Raw genomic sequence first — 25685 nt, forward strand, 5'->3', positions numbered from 1 at the left:
AACAAAAGATGTTATATCAAAGACCCAACATTGTAGCAAAATATGAGTCTGATTTTTCCCAGAAAAAGCACACTATCCATTCATAGAAAAATATCTGCAGGGCTTAGAAAGCTTTGTTATCCCTCCCATCTCCTTGTTAACATGGCCCAGAGGATTAGGGGTCCCAAGGGAATAGTCTGTGTTCTGCTGGCCTGACTACCAAGGGAGAGCAGAATAGGGTTTATGTTTATGAGAATGTGTAGGGTGGCTATATCCAAACAACAGCTTTTGTTACAGCATAGTTGATCCTCCTTTCCGAAGACCACTTTGCACTTAACATTATTAAAATGTTCATTCATGATATTAACCATTTATTTTTGTTTTAAGCGTTAATAAACAGGCAGCAGGGAACACCGTATAGGTACATTTGTCCAGAAGCATACGTTACCGCAAGGACAGTTAGTGGTAAATGTCAACTTGTTGGGATGCATTGAAATGTCTCCAATATTTTAACAATGTTGTGCTTTCTATTAAATCCCATCTTTTTAAAATAGCAAGATCCAATGAATTTCAGCCACGAAGCCCTGCTCAAAAGATTTCAGTTAGGGGCGTCCAATCACACAACAGGGGAACATGTGACTCTTGGGTGTCACTGAAATTCTGCTGTGCTGCAGCTCCTTCCCAGAAGCTTCACGCCCACATATCAGAGTAGGCAATGTAATGGCCAGATTCTGTACCAACCTTACAGTCCTCATGTCAAAGTAAATACTTTGTATTATCTTAGCTGAAACTGTAAAGAGATCAAAACTAATGTTCTACTTCAGCTACAGCAGCTTTTCCCAGACACAAAAAAAACCTCTCATCCAATTATCTCAGTTGGATAAAAGTATGACCAATTGTGCAACTAATTCTGCAGTCCCCAAGAGATTTTTAAAAATTCATTAAGAAAATGTATTAGCCACAACCTTAATGGTTCAGAGTGGTTCACAGGTTACACTAAAAACACGTATATAAAAAAACAAGATAAAACAAAGCAAACACAAAGCACAAAAGCTAGAAGACCTGGAAAAATATAGATAGTCTGAGCCTGCTCCTGAACTGGAAAGACCTGCAGAATTAAGAAGAGGCCTTGCTTTGTTCCAGCAGTAGTTTATTCAGTTATATGGGTTCTGCCACAGAGAGAGCTGAATTGGCTGTTAGTATTAAACATATCTATGGTGAGTTCCATAAATGGTACCCTAAAGGTGTGGAATAGACTATAAGATTGCCCCCAACCTCAAAAAGCTACATGGAAAATCCCACAATGGGTCATCTGTGCTTTAGCATTTATGTTTTATTCAAAGAAAGGAAATAAAAAACAACTTCAGCTCTGTAGGAATAGCCATTGTGGCTAATTACCGTTTTCTAATAGGATAACAGTTTCAGCAGAGAATACTGCGGTAGTAAACACTTTAACATAATTGTACATTAATTTTCAAACTATTAGGTATTTTGCAAAACTTACTTTCAACTACTCCTGGAATAGCTCTGTAATGCTGGAACTGGTAAAAAGATTTTTCTAACATGTATTCTGGATTGATTTCTTCTACACGCAGCAAATTTAGTACCATGTTGTAGGTCAAATGGAAAGCACTGTTTAAAGGGTCAGCAGATCCCTAGACAGAAAAACAAGATCAGCAAAATCAGGCACCACAAGGAATTAGAATCCTGAAGGATTTTATCTGAGGAAAGAAGTTATCTCCCTATTTTTAATAATATGCCTGAATAAATACAACTTGTGTCTAGTAAGAACTCTGCAAAAAGTTTCAGGATGTTATGTAATTTATTTGTACTAATTTATTAGGGAATTCATTGAGGCAGGGTATCTGAAAGGCATGTGAATCTTTTTTTGCCAGAATCAAAAACCTAAGGGCTAGTTATCATTTTCCAGATAAGACTGAACCTGAAAATCCATCTGCTTGTTGTTAAGTTTTGAAATATTGCCAATGCTTTTCCAGTCCCAGAATCATTTCCAGAGATTATCCTTACAGCAGGTCTGTTGGATAAAGTCCTGGTCAAAACCAAGGTCAAAAAGAGAGGATTCCTCTCAGGGATCAAGTTACCAGCAAAAACAGCAAAAGACACAACAGCAGCCCAGGAATTATCCTTTTTCTGTCACATACCAAGTTGGCCTAAAGCAACAATCTTTCAAGATCCAGTAATATGGGGCCAGCTTTGTCTATTTTCCTAGCACTGCACTCTCATCATCTCAAAACACCAGGTGCTCCACATAGATAGACCTGCTTTTTGCCAGGAACCAAAAGCTGTGAAAGTTGATTAGGTCAGTGTCACACATCAAACAAGCACTGACCTGATTAACTGGCCCACTCCTTATGCACAGACTCAGTTCTGTAGGCCTAGGTTCACTCATCCACACTGAGAACATCCAGAAGTCAAACATGGGGAGCTTGAGCCCGAGGCCCTCTGAGCTTACACCTAATGCAATCCTTTAAGTGATAGATGACCAAGAACTTGGACGAATGATTCTCAAAGTGTTTTCCATGGAATACCAGAGATCTCCAGAGGTCCACCAAGTGGCTCACCTCAGCCATCTGATATTGACAGGGTAGAACCCATTCTCCATCTGTGCCCAGGGTTAGCTGGCAAGGGTCTGACTACTTCAGTGTTATGCTAACAAGTCAGATAATGTGAGTCTGCTGTGTCAGCCCCATCTACCTATTCATGCCCTATGCATGTCCTATGCATGCCCTTTGTATGTCCCATGTATGTCATTTGCAGCCTTAGTCCCTGCTTCATACACATAGCAACAGTCAGCTGGTAAGAGTCCACATGCCATCTCACCCCAGCTGGTTCATGAGAACGGATCCGTGATTGAAGATACTGATGGAAGCATATAAGTAACAATATAAGTAGTACTCTAAAATACGGGAAGCTAACAGCGACCAGGTTTTGAGTGCAGTTACCAACAGTAAGTCTACATGTGTTGTGCAAAGTTGAACTGTGTTCTGTCACAAACAACCCACTCAAATGGGAATATGAAACTCAACTATGAGTATCTAAAAAAACAGATTTTACTGGGCTAGTTATCCATTAGTCTCAGAAATTTCCATTGAAGAATATTCTTCAGTTAGCAGGTTTGTGTTAAAAGCTGTTAATACAGAAGAGCATATATAAAGTAATTCAAGTGGTAAATAAAGAATTAACGTTAGATGAAGTATTTACTCCAAAATTCAGTTTAAAAAAAGATGTTAGACATCAGGCCAAGCATGGTTATAAATCTCCATTCTTCCAGATATTCAACCATGCATCCAAGAACAAAAGAACGGCTCACTCTATAGTGCTAGATAAATTACTTTACTGAGATATGAAAGAAGTCATATATAAACAGGAAATACCCAGGAAAATCAGCCTAATGTATGTATCAGCTCTAGGTCGATAAAGATTCTCAGTCATCCAGGTGGAATTGTCTGTAGGTTGAGTCATGGAAACTGGATTTCTTTCTTTTTGGTAGAAACGTTACACTGCTTGTCCAAGCAGCTTCTTCAGTCTGGGCAAAGGTTGGTGAGGGGACCCATATATGTCTTCCAGGGTGGCTGCATTATCCCTACACCTGAATGGCTGTTAATTGTGCCATGGAGGTGTGGATTGCCTTTGGGATGTCTTACTCCTGGATCCTTTGTTCATCCCCAAGTGGATCATTAAGAGTGGCCTTCCTGGTGGTCTTAATCTTCCTGGGGACTGATGAAAGAGCAGCATGAAAAATGGGGGACAAGTTGTGTGTGAGGCCTCCGCCTCTATTGAGGTATTTTCCACTTTGGCATGAATGGATTCCTTAACCCCTCTCTCAGATCTAGGTTAGATTGTATCTTAAGCCTTTTCCTCCTACCCTTTCTTGTAAGGGTACACAATCGTGTACACAATATCAACCTAATCTGTATTGTCAAAAATGTCAATGGGCTTCTCATAGACCTTAGAGAATATCTTAGAAAATAAAATGGTAGGTAGATGAAGCCCAGTGTTCTGTTCAGAAGTGTGCTCACCTGTCTAGAAAAAGACTGCAATGGTAATTTTGATAGTGAGCAGCCTAGGAGGCAAGAACAGCCACACAGTTTGCCTTTTAATAAAGGAATAGTTTGTGATTGGCCATATCTTCTGTGGCAATAATTTTCTGAGAACATCCATAACATGCTCTCAAAATTCCAAATGTGTTCACTGATCAGTAAAGGTAGGGATCCCTGAATATCAGACTTTCCCAATCTATCACCCTAATGTATTAAAATATAATTCCCATAATTCTAATCATTGGAAATGCTCTCATCCTAAGCATGAGTATAGATGCCTTCAGGTTCCTATATATCTTTTCAGTATTTTTATTTTGGCTAACTTAAATGTTGCTTTAACGTGTTAGTCACTGCCACTTCGGGGTACAAAAATGTTTACAAAACATGCTGATATTTTTTGTTTGTTCTAACCCTATATCACTGTAGAACCAGTATTATAGTTAAAGTGGATTTGGATTAGAAAGACCCAGATTCAAGTTCCCGCTTGTTCATGGAGCTTCCTGGGTGGACTTTGGCACAGACAGCTTCTTTTAGCTGACATTACTTCACAGGATTGTTTTAGTGAGAATTAAACAGGGGGTGGGGGTGAGACCTCCCCCATACACTACTTTGGGTTCTCAGAGAAAGGACAGGATGCTACAGCACCTAAATAAATATAGAAGACTGCAAATATAGAACCAGGCTGCTAAATGCAGTTGATGAAGGATACAATTCAACTGCAATTCAAATATGGGACTTTGGGAATTCGCCTTATTTATGGTATACATTTTCATTTCATGTCAGGTCTGAAAGTGATGACAGCTTTCTATGACATTTCTCCCTTTCCTCACATACCTATTTGTTATGGCTTTAATGGATAAAATAATAAACATTTAACTAAGCCTTCTACTTTAACATCCTTTCCTTTTTAACTCAAAGGCACTTAACAGAGACAAATTGAATTATAAAATATTTTACTATGACCAATTTGGCAAGCAAAATGTAATCCCCAAGAAACTTAGTACTGGCAACAAAACAATTTGGCACCTGCAGTGGGTAAAGGGGAAAAAGGGAAAATAGTAATCCCTAATATTTTCCAGAGTCAGAAAAACAGAATTAAGGCATATATCTTGTCCAGCATTTTTTGTAAGAATATGTTAATCATAACCTCTCTATCTTGACTACGTTAAGATGCAGAACTTCAAAGAGATTCACACCAATAAACCCTTATCTCTTTGGTAATTTATTATCACATGTATGTACAACTTGCTTTAGTTTTGATAAAAGCATAAACTTTTGCAAAATTTTCCAAGACCAGAGAAAGGTCACTGAAAAAACAAGGTTTGGATAACCTTATAACCTAAGAATCCCATGCAGAATACAGAACTGTGGAATAACAATGCAATAAAAACAGACAATATGAAATGTTTTTTTTTACTTTTGTTAATTGGTCCATCCAGGAACGAAGATATTGGTCCTAGAAACATTGTAGTTAATTGCTATGATTTCCTTTGACTGAAATAAATAAATATGGCTGATGTCCTGCCCTCCCCCTTTTTAAAGAGACAATGCTGATCAAAAATATTTAAAGATTAATAGGAATGCATCCAATATTGATTCAGAGTGGAACAAATGTAACTAATTAAACCCTTCACTTTCCCCAAGTGCCCCTAAATATGCTCTGTAGGCTTAAAAAGAAATTTGGTAGTAGATAGGGGATATGGGAGTGATAAGAAAAAAAAAACTAGTATTATCTAACTTGCTCATGTAACACTGAATCCTTAAAGGCAACAATGTCAGAATCTCTACAATACTACTATGGGCAAAGGAACTAATTGCAGGCTTAAAAACATGCCGCTTTTCATTCTTGAAATTGGAATTCTCAGCATCTTGCCAGATGCTTTCTTATAATATAAAATTAGCTGCCTGGAATTCATTCTTTAAAAAAAAAAGTTTTAAAGGAAATCACCAGAACACTAAATACTGTACCACTGCTGAATGCCAAGTTATCCTCTCCTGCCAGGTCCTACATGCCAGACTCTGGCTGGCAGGTCACATCCCTTGACAAACTGAGGTCTATTAAATTTTTCAAAGCCTGCCCACACATGCAGATGTTTGGAAACATATGCACATGAGTTGATGTAAAACCAGACAAACCTGCAATTAGGTCTGGGAGTTCAGCTGATGTTTATACATGGAGTCTCTACAGCTGCACAGATTCCACTCTAACAGCTTATTTGAAGGCTTGTGCCTCCATCTTGCAATTAGCAGGTCAGAGGATGACTTTCAATGAGAAATTAGCCAGAAGGATAAATATAAAATATGGCCTCCTTTTCAGAAAAAAAAAACAGTAAAACATGAAGTAAAACAAAATGTGAATGCATCACAAAACTTCCAGTGTTCTTCATGAAGGAAAGCAACTGTCTGTGCCTGGGCATCTGTTGCAACGCACTGAGGACAGCATTACAACTGTGATCTGAAGGGGACACACAGACATGTTTAATCCCCACAGACTTTCAGGATCCTAACCTAGATCATTGCTATATGATCTAGTATGTTTAGGATCCTAGCCTAGTTCAAGACGTTCCCAATTAGGGATACTACAGTACGTTATTACAGTAAAAATACCTGCAAAAATTTGGGCACAAAAATGCAATAAAAAGTCAGCTGGTACATGCACAAGTCTCTCTGGATTCCCGATTAGAAAAGGTGTAATGGAGATGGTGCTTCTTTTGCCAAACTCTGGGACTCCAGTGTGTACGTAACAGGAAATCAGCCCAGCAAATTAGGCTTTTGTGCTGACCTTTCTTGAAGCAAACCCCATTAGGAGAAAGGTAATACTGCCCTAATTGCTAGAACTAAAATAAATTAGCTATTAACCAAAATGTTACATTATAGTACAGGACAAATTACTGGCAGAAATACCATGCTCTTCAGCTATCAGATCCAAGAATATACCCTGTGTTACTACCAGAGTTGAATTATATTTGGAATTACTGCCACTGTATGTTTCTGTACTCACTATCACTCTACTTTAAAGGACAGTATGTCATTCATTCAGATGACAAGAAAAAAATTATTACAAGGTCTACTCAGTGGTTCAAACATAATAATTATTTTAGGCACATACCATTTGACTTACAATAACACCACATCTACAGGCTTTGCCAAATGGAACCAGTGAGTATCCATTTTCTGTCCTTGTACACAGTAAAATAATTACCAAATTTAACTTTTGTCTCCCAGTGGAAATGACAGACCAGCACTGAATTTATCCTCCTCTGCACAGTATAAGCTATGTAACTTCCCAGTTTCATCCTGGTGTGCATCTCATGTCTGTTGCAATCAGAGGGGCCATGAACATCAAAAGAAAGAGCAAGCTTATAGGACAGAAACAGAGGACTGCAGTTTTAATTCTGAACTGCCCTGCATCTGATGAATGCGTACTTATTAAACAAATGCTCTGCTTTGTTCATTCTACTCCCTATCCTCAATCAAAACTCCTCACATGAGTCACAAACTGTGCTGTGCTATTTCATTCTATTTTAAATTTATGGCAGGAATAATCCAAGTTATTTGATCCCTACTTTAAAAAAAAATCACCTGTGCATTCAGATCACTGGAATTTATTCTGTAAACGTGCACTCACAACTTCTTAGCATTCTCAATTCATGCAGTATGACAAGCCAATCAGTAACTGTTAACAAATATCTGATACTCTGAAACCTAGAATGCCTCAGTTAAAAAAACAACAACACCTGTAATAATTTACATAATGATTACAAGTTATGAAGTACACTTAAACTGGACAAAAAGGGGAACAAAATGGAACCTAGAACATCTTTGATACAAAACTTAAAATTTCAATACAATCACTGCTAACGCTAATGAGCAAACTCCATAGTATGCTTCTAGGAATGCCAAATCAGAGCAGCTCATTTTTGGAACATCTTTCTCTCAGAATGGCCTGATCTGAACCCATCCCAAATGCAATCCATACTTTTTCCGGATGTCCTTTGACCCTAAATGGGCCTGGCCTGTATCGATAATGAGATAAATTACTCCCTGTTCCAGAAGGTACACTTCCAGAAAAATAAAAACTATCCCTGAATTACTTAGACCAGCTATTTCCAGGAGAAAACATAGAGCATTTCAGAAATGCAGTACTCTATTTTGGATTTAATTATATGCTTCTTACATATTTTCAAAACATTTTAATCAGACATAAAAATACCTTTAAAAGCTGTTTTCCAACTGTTGGACTCATCTTCTCATCCACCATTAAAATGACTATTCCTCGATCATCCATGCCTCGTCGGCCAGCACGGCCAGACATCTGAATGTATTCACCTGAAGTAATCTGAAAATATGAAAAAATTAAACAAAATACTGATGCATCCTCTACCATCAAATATTGCATAAATATATATAGGAATGGAAAAACAATATATTATGCCTAGCACAATGCAGTAAAATAATTCACACCTTAACTCTTCACTGTATAGTTTCTCTCTCAAACTCTTTCTAATTAGAGCTGGACTAGTGAGTCCAGTGGTGAGCAAAAAGATACTTCAGAGTAAATCCAGCTACGGGAAACACAGGACACAGAAAGGGATATACTACAGTGGTATTCTCAGGTGGGTTAGTGTAAGTATTACAATAACCTGTGAGCCATCTAGAGATGAACACAGCTATTTTATAGTGCTGTATAAAAGTAGATGGCTCTGACCAGACAGCCCCCCAGCAATGCTTATTAACAGTATTCTTGCTGTTATGGCTGTTAACACAGCTGCCTTCCTTATCAAAGTACTGTGATCTTAGATGGAGGTTGTCTCTGGTTGGCTGTGAGTGTCCCTGTGTTTTCTGCAACAAACAAAATATTGGCTCTTCGCCCTTTACTATATGTTTGGGATAGATTCTAAGAACCCTCTGCACAGTTAGCATGTGCCAGGTTTATCTTCTAGGGTAGGCTGGACTCACTGGGAAGCATTATCTTGGGCATGAAACAAGGATCTGATCTTGACATCACCAACTCCAGTGGAAAATGTACTGATCTCCTGTAAGAGTGCCACTAGCTCCCCAATTTTACTTGATGGGATTATGGCTACCAACAAGGCAGCCATCCAGGTAAGAATATTAATGAGCACCTGAAGGGAGTGGTTCTTAAGATTACCAGTACCAAAGCAGAGGCCATATAGGGAAGCAGTAAATAACCAAGGGTGAAAATGGCATAGCCCTGAGGAAGTGGGTCTACCCATCAATGCAACATATTTTTGGTTAGTCTCTTCTCCAGCCTGCCTTAGGAAGTCCAGTAAGTGAGAGACTCGTGATGTTGGAGCCACAGGTTTCTGGGTTTTGCACCACTGTTCAGAGTTGTGCCAAATCAATCAATAAAAGCTTGGTGGTGACCAGTTGCCATGAGGTCAAGATGATCAAATTGATTTGTGCATAAAAGATGAAAGATAAACCAGCCCAACAGAATGCAAGAATATGGAGATACACTTTACTGTCTGTTAACAATGAAAAACACCAATTCATCCTCTCCCCAGCTTGCACCCTCTGAATGTGTTGGCTTACAATTTCTGTAATTCCTATCATGCATACTCATTGTGTACTGTCTGGCTGATGGTTAAGTTATATTCCAACACATTCAAGATTCCTGAGTTTCCAAAGACTAAACTAAATGATACTTATACTTTACTCTGCAGATATCTTCAACCATTTATAAGGTCTCCCTGCTTTCTAGTATGGATTCTTGATAACATATTTACTAGAAGTGCAGACAAAACTGAAAATGTTCCAGATTTTGGCTGGATAAATTTCGAGAACACCTGTGCACAGAACACACATATTATAAATCTGTCCCAGACCAAATATGTATGGTCTGCATCTAGACAGACACCTGTGTTTTGGTCCACGCAAAAAACAGTCCGAACAGATAATGCTTTTCACCTTCCCAATGCTTACCCATCGGAAATCTTTCCCATCAAACTTCCGGGCACTTGTGAATAGCACTGTCCTTGCTGGCATGTTTATTCCCATAGCAAAAGTCTCTGTAGCAAATAAAGCCTAAGTAAAAGCAGAAATGTATAAAATAAATCATTACCACATACTAAAGTACCCAGATTCAACCATATATAGTTTAAAATCCTAAATAAGTAAACAACAGATAACGAATTCTCAAAGTACAGTTCCCACAGTGTAGCTCTAAGCTGAAAGGTATTCTTTATTAGCCACACGTCTTTATGTCAGACACACAGCAGTACACACTTGGTGTTCAACTCTCTCGCATTAGTGACTTTCTTGCATGAGAAGATTAGTAAGTGAATGCTGTGTGAAAACTTCAATAGTGTTCAGGTTGGAGACAAAGCTGTTTTAGAGCATGTTACCTGAACCCCAAATGCTATAGGAGTAAGTTAATCAAAAGACCCAAAGTTACTGGTCCTTCACTTCTATTCAGTTCAAAATGTAGCCCCTGTTCAGCATTTGTTTTGAACAGGTTTAAACATTTTATTTGAAGCACAGATTTAGTTCAGGCATAATGTTGAGACCACATGACTGTGTCATAAAACCCAGCACAAGATAATAAAAAAAGAATTTTCTGACCTAATTTAGATGTGAAAATGTGTACAGAGGCTCACAGAGTGAAAACAGTGTCTTACATACAGCCTATGGTTGAAAGTGCATACCTTTATCAGCCCTTCAGAGAAAAGAATTTCGATGGTTTCCTTCAAAATGGGAAGCAAGCCCCCATGATGGATTCCAATACCTCGTTTTAAAAGTGGAAGCACGTGTTCAACCTGTAAGCCCAAAACTAAGAGATGAATCTTATTACATATTAACTGTGGCTTGTAATTAGTTGTTAGCTCTGCTACATGTGGTCAGCAAGAATTTTCCCCAGCGGGGAATTTAAACAATTGTCTTTTTTCTTCTGTTTTTTAAAACTCAGGTAACAATTGATTAACATAAACATGCTAACATGAACCACATACAGTATACAAATAAACTAATAACAATTTCAGTAGATTTAAGTTGCAAGTGTAATGTAAAAACAACTAACAGAAAATACACTCTTATGTTTGCTGAGCATATCATGTAAACTTCATCTTCAAAGACAGCAAAGGTTTATACACTGTATGTTGCCCAGGATACAGTATAGAATATTTTTTTAATCTCATTCACTAGCACCAAGATTAAAACAGACATTGAAAATTACTTAGTGGTGGCAATATCACAGACGTTCAATTTAACATACTAATCTCAAAAGAAACAGTAAGGATCTGATGTTTGATTTCCCCAACTCTCTTCTGCCAAAGCCATCAAATATACAAAAAACAAGCTTTAGAAGACACAAATGTTTACAAGTTAAACCCAATATTGTAACAAGTCCAACTTATATATGGAAGTTTCATACAACTCTGACTTGCTAGAAGGACATATTGAACACAGTGCCACACAAATGTTTCCTTGCACCTACAGAAGGCCCTTTGATCAGGCCAAAATCAGGGAGAAGATTGGAAGAGAAAGCATTTTCGTTAATTAGGGTTGGGCAAAGCATTCAAACAGGAGCTTTGGAAAGGATGTTACAGAAGCGCAGCATTAGTATTAGCAAAGTATTAAAATAGCCGTCACTTGTGGAGGGCTCAGGGCAGCTGCTTGCAAGGCTTTCTCCATTTGTCTCAGCATGTAGTTCCAATGATTCCATTAGAACTATTCCCAGCACATTCACACACAGGGGCAGAAACCAGGAAAAGCCAGACGATGTAGCTGCATTAAACTTCAAGGATGGGGGTTGCCTCTCATCAATGCACTTCGCATTCTTTTCAATTTGCATAACCCTACTAATTCCCTTTTATTAAAAACTTCCCTGAGAAAGATGGTCCAAGGGGCTATAAGAGAAAAGATTCAGATGGCACAAAGGTTGAAAGAGAAAAGATTTAGGATTGCATGCAAGGAAGGATACAGTGAGGTAATGTAAAAGATAAAAATGGTCCTTAGACATATTGTGTCAGTTTACAAAAAGTATTGTTACCAAATTCTATACCCAATTTCATCCAAAATTTAAGGTCATCCATACATAGCCCTTGTAACAAAAATGGCTGTGAAAAATACATTTGCCGCTACAGATTTCTTATATTTTGTAAATTAATTAAGGGACACCTCTTGTATGATTTTTCTTCATTGCTAAGAAAATGAAAGGCACTGGTCCTATGTCGCTACATGCAAACAAGCTCCTGTATCCTTAAGCACTCACTTGTGGGAGCTTCTTGTCTTCATCAGACAAACAATCAATTGCATTATTAAACACTTCTTCAACCATCCTCTTTTCTTCGTCTGAAAGAAAAAAAAGCAATGCATAAACTTTTTTTCCTTACCCCCTCAAAAAAAGCCATGTTTATAACTTAAGCCTACCAAGAAATCTGTTTAAAAGGCAGACAATGAAAACAAATTAACTGAGATATTGTTATGAGAATATAGAATAAGCTGTTAACAAATTTCCTCTCATCGTGATGGGCGGATCAGATATTTTTCTGGGATTTTTTTGATAGTACTCTATCTCATAACAAGTTACAGAATTGAAACAAAGTTAAAATAAATTAAATACTGTAGTTTAAATAAATTTGAATTCAGTAAGACTGAAGTTTAATTGATTAACTACATTTAAGAAAGAACTCACTAGCCAACTGAACCTGTTTTGACCTTTTTCCTCTTAAATGCCATAAAGTTACCGGAACTGCTACTCCCACCTCTTCCTCTTCTTTTCTGCAGCACTAAATATATTTATTCCTTCTCTGTATATTGCCCATTTAATAATGTTCTCTAGATGATTAAAAACAAAATGTTTTAAAACCTAAAATTATAATTGTAAAATAAAATAACCATACTATAAATAAAATGTTTTTAAGATGGCCAGCATCCCAAGAAGCATGAAACTAAGAAGGACCAAGGGGAATTCTAAGGTAGGGAAATTTCAAAAGCAGATTTCAGTATATCCTTCGTCAAAAGAGAGAGAGAAAAAAAGAAAGCCATTGGCTAGTCCCAGCTTCTTGACTAGAGAACGTATGTTTAGATTCTATTCACTATAAGAAAAACATGAATAAGAAATAATGTAAATTGATGAAAAATAAGCCAACATTTAGAAGTGAGTAGTACACACCTGTGTTGAAGTCCAGTTTTGTCATCTGAAGTGCATAGGCTTCACAATCTTTCTTACTAAAACTGAATATAATTACTGGTTGGAAGTTTCTTTCCATGATCATCTTTACAATCTTAAATACATTTGAGGGACCTATGAAGATAGCAATGCCAGCAAATAGTTTAGGCTTTGAAGATTAAATGGTGGCAGTTTCTTCACCTTAATTTCAAAAACAACATTGGCCTGATCTTGCAATATGTTTATCTAACAAGATTTATACCAACCTTTGGTTCCTCCTTTCCTGCCTTTCTGGTCTCCTTTGGCTAAATCACCTGCATCACGAAGTACCTGCATGGCTGTATTAAAATTATCTTCTCTAAAATCACCCTGGAAGGCAAAAGCAATTTTAGTACAGGTAGTCCTCGCTTAGTGACTGCCTTCTTCAGCAACTGTTCAAAGTTACTACAGTGCTGAAAAATAACTTTATGACTAATGCCTGCATTTATGACCTTTGCAGTATCCCTCACACATGATCGCCATTACAATAATTACAATCAGTATGTGTTATTCTGTGCCTGATCTGGTTTTTTTTTCCTCCCCTTGCAGAGCAGAAAGGTTGAAGAGGAAGGGATTACAAGAGAGTAAGCAGGCACACAATGGGGAATACATAGTGAAAGAAGCGTGCTCAGGGCTCCCAGCACCATTGCACTGTTTTCTATGTACATTCCCTACTGTGTGCCTGCTTACTCTCTTGTAATCCCTTCTTTTCCAATGAATTTAAATACAAACATTAATTCCCTTCTTGGTAATTACCCCAGCACCAAGGTGAGCATTCCAAAGGTGTGGGGAGTGGTTAGGAGGCAAACAAAAGCCAAAGTTGTGAAACTGATTAGTCTTGCCAGTTTCAAGCAGGAAAGCACAGTCGCGATCATGTGATTTCCCACTTAGCTAATGCTTTGCTTAATGACAAAACTGCCAGTCTTAACTGTGGTCACTAAACAAGGACTATCTGTATTACATCTGATCCAAATACATATTACTTATATTGCCTGGAGTGTTTCAGAAACTCGAAAGAGTTTGGAACTTCATTCTGATTTGTACCGTGATGACCAATGTATACCCTTTACTTGGACCATTAAGGGCTCTAGTGCCATCTCAATTTGCTACTCTATGTACTTTGAACAAAAATGAACTCATTTTCAAACTTGTCTTTAATAACCATGAGAGTTAGGAACTTGGGCCTTCAAGAGAGAAAAGAAATAGAAAGCTCATTCTCAGGGCACAACTGCATATTTTAAGAGGCATATTCTAATTACATTTACAATGCTGTAAAGTTGAAGCATAAATCTCAGAATCTATCACAGTCTCAATGGTTAAAACATTACCTTCTTAAAAATAAAGCCACAAATAAATTTTTAAATAGGATTGCGACATACATCTCATATTGAAGGAAATTATGTTACAGAATCCTTAGATATTAAAAAAAATACACTCAGCTCTCAGACAACAGAATGTATGAATAGTTAATTCCTTATCTGAGTATTGATCCTTATGCAACCAAACTAGCACTATGTATACTCAAAAGTCTTGGGGAACCCTATGTATAAACGTATTTTTAAAGCCCCTATACAGAAGGCATCCAATCAGAACTCAGCATGCTTAGCGACCTCAGAATGCTGACTGATCACTGGAGTGGGATAATGACATAATGACTAAAACAACAGAGGAGGAACTACACAGATGGCTGGAACCACACAGATAACCCTGTCATGTGAAAATATTTTGTTGCAGATCCCACTTGTTAATCACTATTCCCCAAGAAAAAAATTACTTTGACTAGGATCAAAAACAGGAACATAACTAAACTCACATATAGAAGGCTTTGTTATTCTTTGCCCCGTGGCAAATCATTTTTGGAGCTAAAGAGGATTTGAAAGTAAGCTTTTAATACGGCACAGGAATTGATTCAACAAAACAGTAAGCATCTAGTGGGCACTGATCTTCAATGTGCTTTCTTCTTCTCTAGAACCTGGCCCTGATATTTACCAATACAGTTAGAGAACATATAATTCAAAGAAACATAGTTCCTTACATTTTCATCAACTACAAGGTGAAGTCCATCTCCCCCTGCTGGAAAAATATAATGTTGCAAAGGAGTTGGTCTGTAATCTGTGTAGATCACATGGCAAGGCTGGTAAAGAGAAAATATATTATTTAAAAACATTCTGTGTCTTTTTATGTACAATACAACATATATTTACAATTCCTAATTTCTAAATTTATCCTTAAAATAACCTGAATGAGGTAACCTAAGGTTGGCAATAGGATTCTGTAGTCTGCAATTAATGATAAACCACAAATTCTCAGGTTTGGAAAATCTGTATTAATTCTCTTGTGTCTTATGCAACTCTAATTTACTTATTTTATTTCTTTCTGACTGCCAGCCTTATGGCTGTAATAAGGGATTTATCTGAAAAATCAGAAATCAAGAACATAAATCCAAAATACATGCTAGGAGAAGTTAAAACTAGCTTGAAATAACCTACTCAACTTAATTCAAGCTATTTTTACATAAACAAACATAGGATCTGCCACTATATAGGCTTAGTTACCTCAGTTCTCATTCGCCATGTGTACGCAACTAACCTAAGTGAGTTTGTTTTGTATCATTCTTGCAGCTGATGTCTTCAACAGGATGTTGTTGTGTTTTGTTTCTGGTTTTTTTTTTTCTTTGGTATTCCAAAGCTAATTCTCATTCTATCAAGTGGGTTAACAACACTACGGAAAGTAAAGGCGAAGGAAAAGGCATTTTACCTGTTTGTGAAGATGGCATATCCATTCAGCAAACTGGCGTGCATTTGGAATAGTGGCAGAAAGAAACACATAGTGAACATTATCGGGGAGTAAAATAATGGTTTCTTCCCATACCACACCACGTTCTAGAAACAGAAAATTCACAGGACAGCATCATGTTCATTGTACTAGGTTTCTACACACAAAAACTCATACATAAATATCTAAGTGTATAGTACCTGAATCTCTCATGTAATGAATTTCATCAAATATAACCCAAGCAACTTCACGCATGACCTCAGAACCTCGGTAAAGCATACTTCTCAAAATCTAAAAAGAAAAATATGAAAATGACCTATTGAATATTGCAAGCAATGAGCTGAGCACATTTGGTTGGATCTGCCCCTCACAAAGACTTTGAAGAGTATGTTGGGAAGATACCCTGCTTAGGTCGCCAGGTAGGCTTTAAACTAAATCTGGAGGGGGAGGGAAATTAATAAGCAGAATCCCACTCAAAAGATAAGCCCAAAGGCAATAAAACCTAAAACAAGGAAGGACACAGTGAGAAGGAAAGGATACAGCAGGCAGACTTAAGAATGGCAGCGGAGTATGGAGAACAAACAAGAAGCATTTAAAGTTCTAGTATGTTGGAAGGGAGGGAAATATGACATTGTTCATAACTCTGAAACCTGGTAAAATGTTTTTATCAGATTTCAAGGCCACGCAACTCCACAAAGACTCTGAGTAGCGTACCATTTTAAAAGAATACATAATATAAAAGAAAAATAGGACTGCCTGGATAAAACAACATCAATAACATTTAGAAAAGATTCAACAGGAGCCGCACAAAAACCCGACCTGAGGCTGGGAACACAGCCAGGTCTTCAGAGACTTACAGAACATTTGAAGGGTGGGTACCATATGAATCTTGGGGGGATGCTGCTCAAAAGGGGAGGGGCAGTGACAGAGAAGGCACACTTCCTTGGTCCCACAAGATGACAACATATAACTGGAATGCACCTACTTTGTCCAATTGTACTGGATGGACAGAAACTATTGGCGGTAGGCACTCCTCAAAGAGGGATAGAACTCATTATTGGATATAATTCTTTGAAAGGAAACAGACCCAATGAAAGGGGAGGAGGAAGGTTACATTATATGTAAAGAATGACTACACCTTTATGGTCACCAAGGATGAAAATCCTGGGTGAATATTAAAGAAAAAAGAAAGAAAATCAATAGTTATAGGTGTGTACTACAGACCATCCAGAAGATATAGATGAAAACTTTGCAAATCAGATGATCAAGGTGTCCAGGAAACATGTGCTGTGGTAATGAGGGATTCCAATTATACTGACATCAACTAAAAATCAAACTCTGTTGCATGTGGGACATCCCAGGTTCTTGACACATCTTGCACCCAATTTCATTATCCAAGAGATGGAAGATGGAACTAAGGGGCTAGCTATACTGGACATAATACTAACAGGAAAGAAATGGTTGAGGAAGTGGAAATTGTAGGAAACTTGGGAGAGAGTAACCATGCAAACCTAGAATTTACCACTCTGCAGGTTAAGGAGAAGGTTGTCAGATTAGTGTTCAATATTTCAAGAGAACTCACTTTCCAAAAAGCTAAGGGAAATAGCCTGAATCTGTAAGGATGAGTCAAGAAGCATATAGCTCAGAATGAGCTGAGATTTGCAGAATTAACAGAAAGGGTTCTTTGGATATAAGCAGAAAAAGAGGAAAAGTTAAGGAAATTGTCAATATGCTGATTGGAGAAGATAACAAGCTAGTGATAGACAACAGGGAGAAGGCTGAACTGACTCAGTCCTATTTCGCATGTCTTTTTGCAAAAGGAAAAAGTAGTCCAATTTGTCAGAAGCTGCATCAGGTGGAGCAGAAGAGAAATGCACGTCAAAATAGTTTAAGGAAGTGATGAGAAAACATCTGCTTCTCCTTTGAATGAATTCAAGTCACTGGGGCTAGATGAATTATATCCCAGGGTGCGAAAGGAACTGGTGGATGTGATCTCAAAAGCATTAACTGTAATCTTTGAAAATCCCTGGAGTACAGAGGAAGTGCCAGAAGACTGAAGAAGAGCTGCTTAGTGCAGGAATCCACTTCTACAACACCCCAACAGTTGGCCATCCAGTCAGATGCCATTTAGGTGTTTGCTATCCCATCATCTTTGAGTTACTTGTAAACCTGATCATCATATTCTCCAATTCCATATCCAAGCCATTCATAGACATGGTGAACAACACAGGGCCTAAACTGAGCCCCATAGTATGCAACCCAACATTTTGTACAAGCATGTACAAGATTCACTTAGTCTAACAGAGAGACCAAAAGCCAGCCAGGAATGTTTAACAACCAAACCTACCTCTGTGGTCATTACAAGACAAGATGCCGTAGGATTGATGGTGACATCCCCAGTCATCAAGCCAACATCTTGAAATTCTTCATACATCTCACGATATTTTTGGTTACTAAGAGCTTTAATAGGACTGGTAAATATCACACGCTGTTTTTCTCTTAAAGCCAAAGCAATGGCATACCTGTAGCACATATGTGATATTCATTATAAACCAATATGCTTTGCAACATTTCTATAATATCTAGTTTCTACTGTTGATATTAAATAATTGCACAATCTGCAAAAATGTACGTGTTGTTTATTATGAAATCCAATATTTCCTCTAATAACCACAGAGATTCTTTGGTAGCATGACAATATGAAAGTAAATAAATAAATAAACATATACAAGGGTCTGCCCTCTATTATGAAACCAAACATAAGAGTAACAAGTAGGGTGTAAAACATTCAAGCCCAAATTTGAAAAAGCTGTTTCCAGTTTTACCACTGGTCAGAACAGCAACAGAGCACTGTCAGTACGGTAAAAATAACCGATTTTGAGCCCAAATCATTTCTATTTTTGAAATATTTTGCAAAGTCCTAATAGTGACTCACCCAAAGTCACTCAATGGAAAAACTGAACTTGGATATCTCCAGATCCAATCCAATCCAATCCCTTGTCTGCCTAACTACAATGTCACAATGTTGTGAATCTTAAATATTTTATTTCTTCAAATAATATATGCAATAGTATTATAATAGTACTACATGCTTGAAAAGAATGGTGTGCTCTATAAATCTGACTGAAACAGCATTGAAACAAATTTCCAGGACAAAAATTCTTTAAAAAAAATGAAGATGTGCAAACCTGTACAGCAACCCAATTTTAAAAAAGAATTAAATAGCTGCCAATCACTCCTCCATGTTCCCACACCCCCAAATCATTTTCTCTTCACTCCATATTATCACACTTACTGATCTAACAAGTTTAGAGGTACATAACTAGCTTCATATGAAATATATTAAGTAACATTCTTTCTATACCCGAAATATAAAAATACATTAACAAAATGGGAACATGATACATAAATACAGAAAGTGGCAGATATTTTACTATTATTTTATTCAAAGGGAGAAGAATTTATAGTGTTTATTTTTAAATCCACCAGAGCTACTTACTCTGCACATACAGTTTTCCCTGCTGAAGTATGAGCAGATACCAAAACAGACTGATTATTATCCACACACAAAATAGCTTCTCTTTGAAAAGCATCAAGAATGAATGGATATTCCTATAAAAAAAAAATCTGATGTATAATTTACTTGTTCATTACAAAATAAATGTCCAGCTTAGCAGTAATTCTTCCCAATAGCATGTTTATATATATTCCAGAACAACTGATCATAAAGCAACACAACTTTTTCCCATGTATTTATTACAGACTGCATTTGGTTTATTTGTTTAAAAAACTTCAGACCCCTAAGGATATTCTGGAAATTAATATCCTCAGCAATTGTAATGCAACAGACATTAATATGATGGAGAAATTAACGGTCATAAGAACAATTGATACACAGTTAGCTTTGCTAACTGCCTTGTCTCCTTGGCCCTTCTGAGACCAAACTGCAAAAGGAGTATCTCTGAAAGACAAGAACTTTAATTTTTAAAGACTACCTAAAAATCTTCACTGGAAGAATTCTCTTGTAGTCCAGCTGTCTTCAGAACATTGTATTAATGGGCTTCTGTACATTTAATGTAAGTACAGAATTGACTATACAGTGAAATAATCTGTTCCTAGAATCAACTGAAGCTATGAGATCAACATTTAACTATCTTCTAGTCAAGTAACCTTGGAGAAATTCCAATACTCTTTTCCTCAAGTCAACCCCAACTACAAAAATGATGGATATTAGCATCTTCTTACTTTCAGATAAAGAAAAGCTAAATAAATGTTTAAGTCTATGCAAATAACTGCCACAAAGTATTTCACCCTCATCCATTCTTCCCCATGTGCTATAAAATTAAAGGGATAAGTCTTGTAAATTACAAACCTTTGCAGCTTTTCCAGTTCTTCCCTTCAGGGCTACGAAGTCCGCATCTGCAGGAAGAGCAACCTAGTAAAAAATATCATATACATTATTTTCTAGTAATAAAGTTCCTAATGTTCAAAGCAGAGCACATAATGCTCCCTCTTTCCATTTCCCACCCACCAAAAAGAGGGATGTAGGCTGGCTGAGGGAGGATGACTGGCCCAAAGTCACCCAGTGAGCATCTGTAACTGACAGCACACATGAAGCTGGGTTTTCCCAACACCTCTCCAATATCTTAACTACTACATCACCTGCTTGTCTTCGTATCAGAAAAAAATTACTTCAAACAATTTAAATCCACTTCTTTGTTTATAAGCCTCACCAATTAGTTTTGTGCAACTAAGATAATGGATCCCCTCAACTTGATTTTTACCCATTACTTCAGATACATTTCAAAACAGTAACGTTATTAATGAGCCCGGTCATATGATCTGCAACAAACTGACTTTTTTTTCAGAGCTTGCAACTATCTCAACTCCTTACAAAAGTCAACTACTGCTGAGTAGTCTTCTACTGAATAGTATTCTCAACTCATAATAGCAGCTCTATATATATAATAACATTCAATCACCACCACCAATCTCACACTCACCTCATGTGTACAGCCTTCAATAGTTTCAACAGCTTGTACTTTTACTTTTGGCATCACATCTGCCAAACTGAAACCAAAAATCACATTAATTTACCAGTCAGTAATGAAATGTATATGATATACAGTACTTGACTTTTCAAAGATTGATGATGCTAATAATGATCATTATTCATGTTTCCAAATCAGATGGAACAACTACAATTCAGGTGAAAGATCCAATTCTCCAAATTTGAGAACAAATTAAGTTTAAAGTGAGAAGGAACTGCAACTGTTCTCATTGGCTAAAGGAAGCCATTCTTTTGGTAGAAAAGTTTAATTGCATATCATATATTTCTTTCCCTAATTTTTCAAAATGCTTCACATACATTTTTTCAGCAATTCTGGTATCAATCCTTGAATGTGCCTGGAGTTAAGATTTATCGTACTCACTGGGAGCAATGAAAAATACAGTATTGCTTTACAAGATCATTTCTAATGCAAGTGGTTTTAGTTGATCAAACATTCTAGTTGCTTCTATGTCTTTTACAGTATTTTTTTCTGTGCAGTTACTCATAAATCATTTCTATCTCTTCAATTCTAAAAAAAACCCATAATCATTTCAAAGTCTAATATGTACAACTCATTCTTACTTAAGATCTTCTGTTGTGAAGTCCTCCAACCTCGGTCTCTTTCCCAAAGCTGTAATATCTGCACTATTAACTTCTGCATCACGCTTTTTTTTGGCTTGGATTTTTGCAGGTGCCACCAATTTGCCATCTCGTTTTCTAAATGGAAACATTAAAAATAGGGACCAGGAGCCAACCTTGATGAATCATATAAACAAACCCCAACAGATAAACAAACTCTGCTCAAATATCCAATATTGCATTGGTGAAAGAAGAATCTCCAAAAGCATTATTCTCCTCATACATTACCTCTTAGGTAAAGGCTTCCCTTGACATTAAGTCCAGTCGTGTCCGACTCTAGGGGGCGGTGCTCATCTCCGTTTCAAAGCCGAAGAGCCGGCATTTGTCCGTAGACACTTCCGTGGTCATGTGGCCGACATGACTAAACGGAACGCCGTTACCTGCCCGCCAAAGCGGTACCTATTAATCTACTCACATTTACATGTGTTCGAACTGTTAGGTTGGAAGCAGCTGGGACTAGCAATGGGAGCTCACCCCGTCACGCGGATTCGAACCGCCGACCTTCCGATCAGCAAGCTCAGCAGCTCAGTGGTTTAACCTACAGTGCCACCGCATCCCTTTAATAGTCCCCAAACTGGACAAAAGACATCATCTTTCCTGAATAAGTTGGATTGTGGCATGGAAAAGGGAGGAATCAACCTCCCCAAACGGAAACATTCATCTGAATAGACAATGATGGCATTCAGCAAGGAGGACACAAAAAACTCAAGAAAGGGAGAACCAAACCAACTTAACAATAATTTGCCCGAGGACCCCCAAAATCGGGAACCAGAGGTACTATACACCAAAGGAAGCTTCTTGGAGGTGAGAAGGGGAACATTAAAGTATGCAATTACTTCAAAACAACGTTGAAAACACTATCTTCTATACCTGTTTCATTTATAGCACTATTTCTTTCTTAGATTTATATTATAGCTCCAATCCAGGATTTGAAGAAGGCTCAAATTGGTACCTCCCTTTATTTTATCCCCACAAGCACGACGTAATGTAGTTGGGCTGAGAGAAAGCGACTGGCACAAAGTCATTTGGTGAGTCCAGTGACTGACCCCGGACTCCCCAGTCCAACACCCGAAAAACTGCATGCAACAGTGGATCCTGGTCCCACGTGGATAAAAACGTAAACCGGGAATGAAATCCAGACGTGCAGAGAGCTCCTTTTTCCTCTGGCTCTTGGTACCCAAGAAAACGTCCCAGAGATACACCCTTGCCTGCTGCACTCTAAACCTGCATCCGAGGAACCCCTTAAATTAGAGACACCTCGAAAAACTAAAACACTCAAGCCCCACTACTAGGAAGAGATCCCGCCTAATCCGTCCCGAATCTGTCCAACCCCTCGCTTGCTCCTCACCCCAACTTGCTTGAAGTGGCCGCCTCGGGTATCCCCTTCGTTTCCTTCAAGCCAGAGCCGGAGGCGGCATCGTCTTCGAACACGCTGAACAGCTCATCGCCGAAAGCGTCCGCCATCTTCCCCGCAAGCGCGCACCAGCCGCTCCCACCATACACCGCGCGCAGAGATAGAATTTAAAACGGGTTAGAGCGGCCCCCAAAGCTAAACTTCCGATCACCGCTGACACCAGCCGGTTGCTCATAGAGATAAAGAGAAAAGAAATGAGTACCCCAATTTTTCCTTTTCAATACTACATGTATAAAACTGTCCCCGCAAAATAAAAATGTTAGCAAAAAAGATCAGATAAATGACTTCACAAACTACGAGATAGTTTTAGCTCTATACTTTTTCTAGAGCAATTCTTCACGAGCGAGAGACAAAGGACTTAGGTCAGACTAACCGGAAGCGAGCCATCACTTTTTTACTTTAACTACTTTGGGCGGAAGTTATTGTCCACAACTGCCCGAAATAGGTCCTGCCTATCACTTGCCCTAATCCAATCAGAAGGGTGGTGACGACAGCGGCGGCTGCTCATCCCCGGATGTCAGCAGAACCGGCGTGAGAGCTTTGTCGGGGTTTCGAGGTGGAGGGAGGCGTGTTCCTGTCATGGGTGGCAAGAACAAGAAGCATAAGGGCGGCAGCGGCGCGGCAGGAGCAGGGACCGTCCATCCCGCCGCGGTAGCCGCAGCCCGGGCTAAAGTGGTGGGCGCTGCCGGGGCCGAATCGGGGGCCGCCGGAGAAGCTGCCTGCAAAAGACCGCTGGTGCCCCGGCCGAGCCCTGCCGGGAAAGACCTGCGCGTCAAGCAAGGTACGTCCACAGGAGAAGAGGGGAGGCACGGAGGGAAGTTGGCCGGCGCTTCAGAGGGCAGCCCCGGTCATCTTTCCTGGTAGAATTCAGTGAGACTCGCTCCCCGGTGGCCGCCTGTGGGTGGTGGGGCCAAGGGGGCCAGGCGGAGATCCCCTTCCCTCAACCGAGGGCTGTGCAGGCGGGTAAGGAGGGACGTTTTAGGCTGACCCATCCGGTGGGCTTTCGGTTGGGAGAGGCTGGCCCCGATGAGCCGCATCGCGGAGCTGGAAAAGTTGCAGTAACTTGTTAACTGGGCTTCCTGTGCTGGCACTGCAGTGTTGAAATAGGAGCGACTGCGGAATTTCTTCCCATTGCACTCCAGGTTCATTAAGTTTGGGGCATTGAGGAAAATCCTTTTCTGTTTAACCTTTGCATATGTGAGCCCCATCTTATTTTAAGAAGCTTTCTATCCTAAGTATAGAAAGTAGAACGCTGTATTGTGGGTATGACTAAGTACTTCAAGCCTCTTTCAAGTGGAGCTGGATTCCTGGTGAGTTCATGCACGCAGTGTGTGGTTTTCTTGCCAACTGTAGAGAAGTGGTTTGGTTACTGTCTTCTGAGATTTTTTTATTTCTAAGTCTAGTCCTAGTATCTCCTGCAGATCTCTCAACCGGCCTGATCCTGTAAAGATATTAACCATATTCTTCTGACCATTAATCTCTGAAGGAATTCATACAAAACTGGTTGCTGACATAAACGTAGCACAAAGATTTCAAATTATAAAACTAAAGACTTTATCTCTGGACCTTTGGTTATAAACTACAAATGAGTGCTTTGAGTTCTGGATCTTTGTTATCTCAGATGAATATGTCAAAATGTGTTAGTGAGAAGTTACAGACTTTTCCACCTGCTTTATCCATAAATTTGCCCTAAGCACAAGTTAACCCAGGAGCAATAATCCAGAATTAGTTGAACATGAGAACATACAGCTCCATCTTTTTGTTTACAATATGAAAGTCAAGAAAGAACACATCTCTGGAATCTGCTGTTTGACACCTGGAGCGTTGTTTCTTTCCTGCATAGAATAAATAATTCTGCATAGAACAATTATCTTAGTTGAACATCAAGTTAAACTGCTTTTAACATAGAAAATGTGTAATGGGAGACATGATTGAGTTATATAAAACTATATGTGGTAAGAACATTGACAGGGGTAGAATACAGTTCGGTTAAGGTGGATGGTGGGAAATTAAAGGAGATAACGGGAATATTATGTAGACTACACAGCTTGCTACAGTAAGATATGATGGATATTAACTTGGATATTTTAAAAAGAGGATTAGGGTAACACTATCAGTTGGTACTAGTCACAATTATTAAACTCCTTATCAGAGGCATTATGGGTCTGACTATCTGTGGCCCGGGGTTGGCTGTTAGCACTTTTATGTCCTGCTGGTAAATGTTGTATACACTTTCGGTTAGTCCCTGGGAGAAAAGAATGCCGTACTAGGTAGGTCTTTGATCTGACTTCGCATACTCTTATGTTGTCTTTGTCAAATAATTGTTTGCTTAACTATACAGGTCCAAAAACTTACAGCTTTGGTTCTGCAGTTGACTCCAGTGCAAATACAGATGAATCTATTCTTAAGGTGAGATGATTTATTAGATGGAAAAAAAATTCTTTGGGGAGGGCCATATACAGAACAGGCTGAAACCCTAATCTAAAATGAAATTACATGATCTATGTAATTATGTGTATATGTATTATAAATACATACACATTGTACATATCCACATGTACAATTCAGTAACCTTTTCACACAAATATATGAAAA

The 25685-nt window shown here is 38.5% G+C and overlaps 2 protein-coding genes across 3 annotated transcripts in view; one reads left to right on the forward strand and one right to left on the reverse strand.

The window, feature by feature from the left end:
* Nucleotides 1–23178, reverse strand: part of MTREX (Mtr4 exosome RNA helicase) — a 44882-nt gene extending 21704 nt beyond the window's left edge. Inside the window, exons 1-16 of one of the 2 annotated variants that reach the window (XM_063295655.1) lie at nucleotides 23025–23178; nucleotides 21620–21754; nucleotides 20991–21057; nucleotides 20360–20422; nucleotides 19487–19599; nucleotides 18335–18509; nucleotides 16188–16278; nucleotides 15970–16094; nucleotides 15248–15346; nucleotides 13440–13542; nucleotides 13177–13308; nucleotides 12274–12353; nucleotides 10709–10819; nucleotides 9987–10088; nucleotides 8254–8379; nucleotides 1484–1634 (exon numbers count right to left, since the gene is read on the reverse strand). In XM_063295655.1, the coding sequence (XP_063151725.1) occupies nucleotides 1484–1634; nucleotides 8254–8379; nucleotides 9987–10088; nucleotides 10709–10819; nucleotides 12274–12353; nucleotides 13177–13308; nucleotides 13440–13542; nucleotides 15248–15346; nucleotides 15970–16094; nucleotides 16188–16278; nucleotides 18335–18509; nucleotides 19487–19599; nucleotides 20360–20422; nucleotides 20991–21057; nucleotides 21620–21754; nucleotides 23025–23140 (1789 nt within the window). In that variant the 5' untranslated portion in view covers nucleotides 23141–23178. Of the gene's footprint in view, nucleotides 1–1483; nucleotides 1635–8253; nucleotides 8380–9986; nucleotides 10089–10708; nucleotides 10820–12273; nucleotides 12354–13176; nucleotides 13309–13439; nucleotides 13543–15247; nucleotides 15347–15969; nucleotides 16095–16187; nucleotides 16279–18334; nucleotides 18510–19486; nucleotides 19600–20359; nucleotides 20423–20990; nucleotides 21058–21619; nucleotides 21784–23024 lie in introns of those variants that run through there. The other variant, XM_063295654.1, reaches the window with a different exon arrangement.
* Nucleotides 23179–23619: 441 nt separating this feature from the next.
* Nucleotides 23620–25685, forward strand: part of DHX29 (DExH-box helicase 29) — a 42030-nt gene continuing 39964 nt past the window's right edge. The window contains exons 1-2 of the mRNA XM_063295659.1: nucleotides 23620–23871; nucleotides 25432–25499. Of these exons, the coding sequence (XP_063151729.1) occupies nucleotides 23670–23871; nucleotides 25432–25499 (270 nt within the window). The 5' untranslated portion in view covers nucleotides 23620–23669. The remainder of the gene's footprint in view (nucleotides 23872–25431; nucleotides 25500–25685) is intronic.

The sequence above is a fragment of the Candoia aspera genome, chromosome 2 (genome assembly GCF_035149785.1).
Source record: "Candoia aspera isolate rCanAsp1 chromosome 2, rCanAsp1.hap2, whole genome shotgun sequence".
Taxonomy (NCBI): Eukaryota; Metazoa; Chordata; class Lepidosauria; order Squamata; family Boidae; genus Candoia; species Candoia aspera.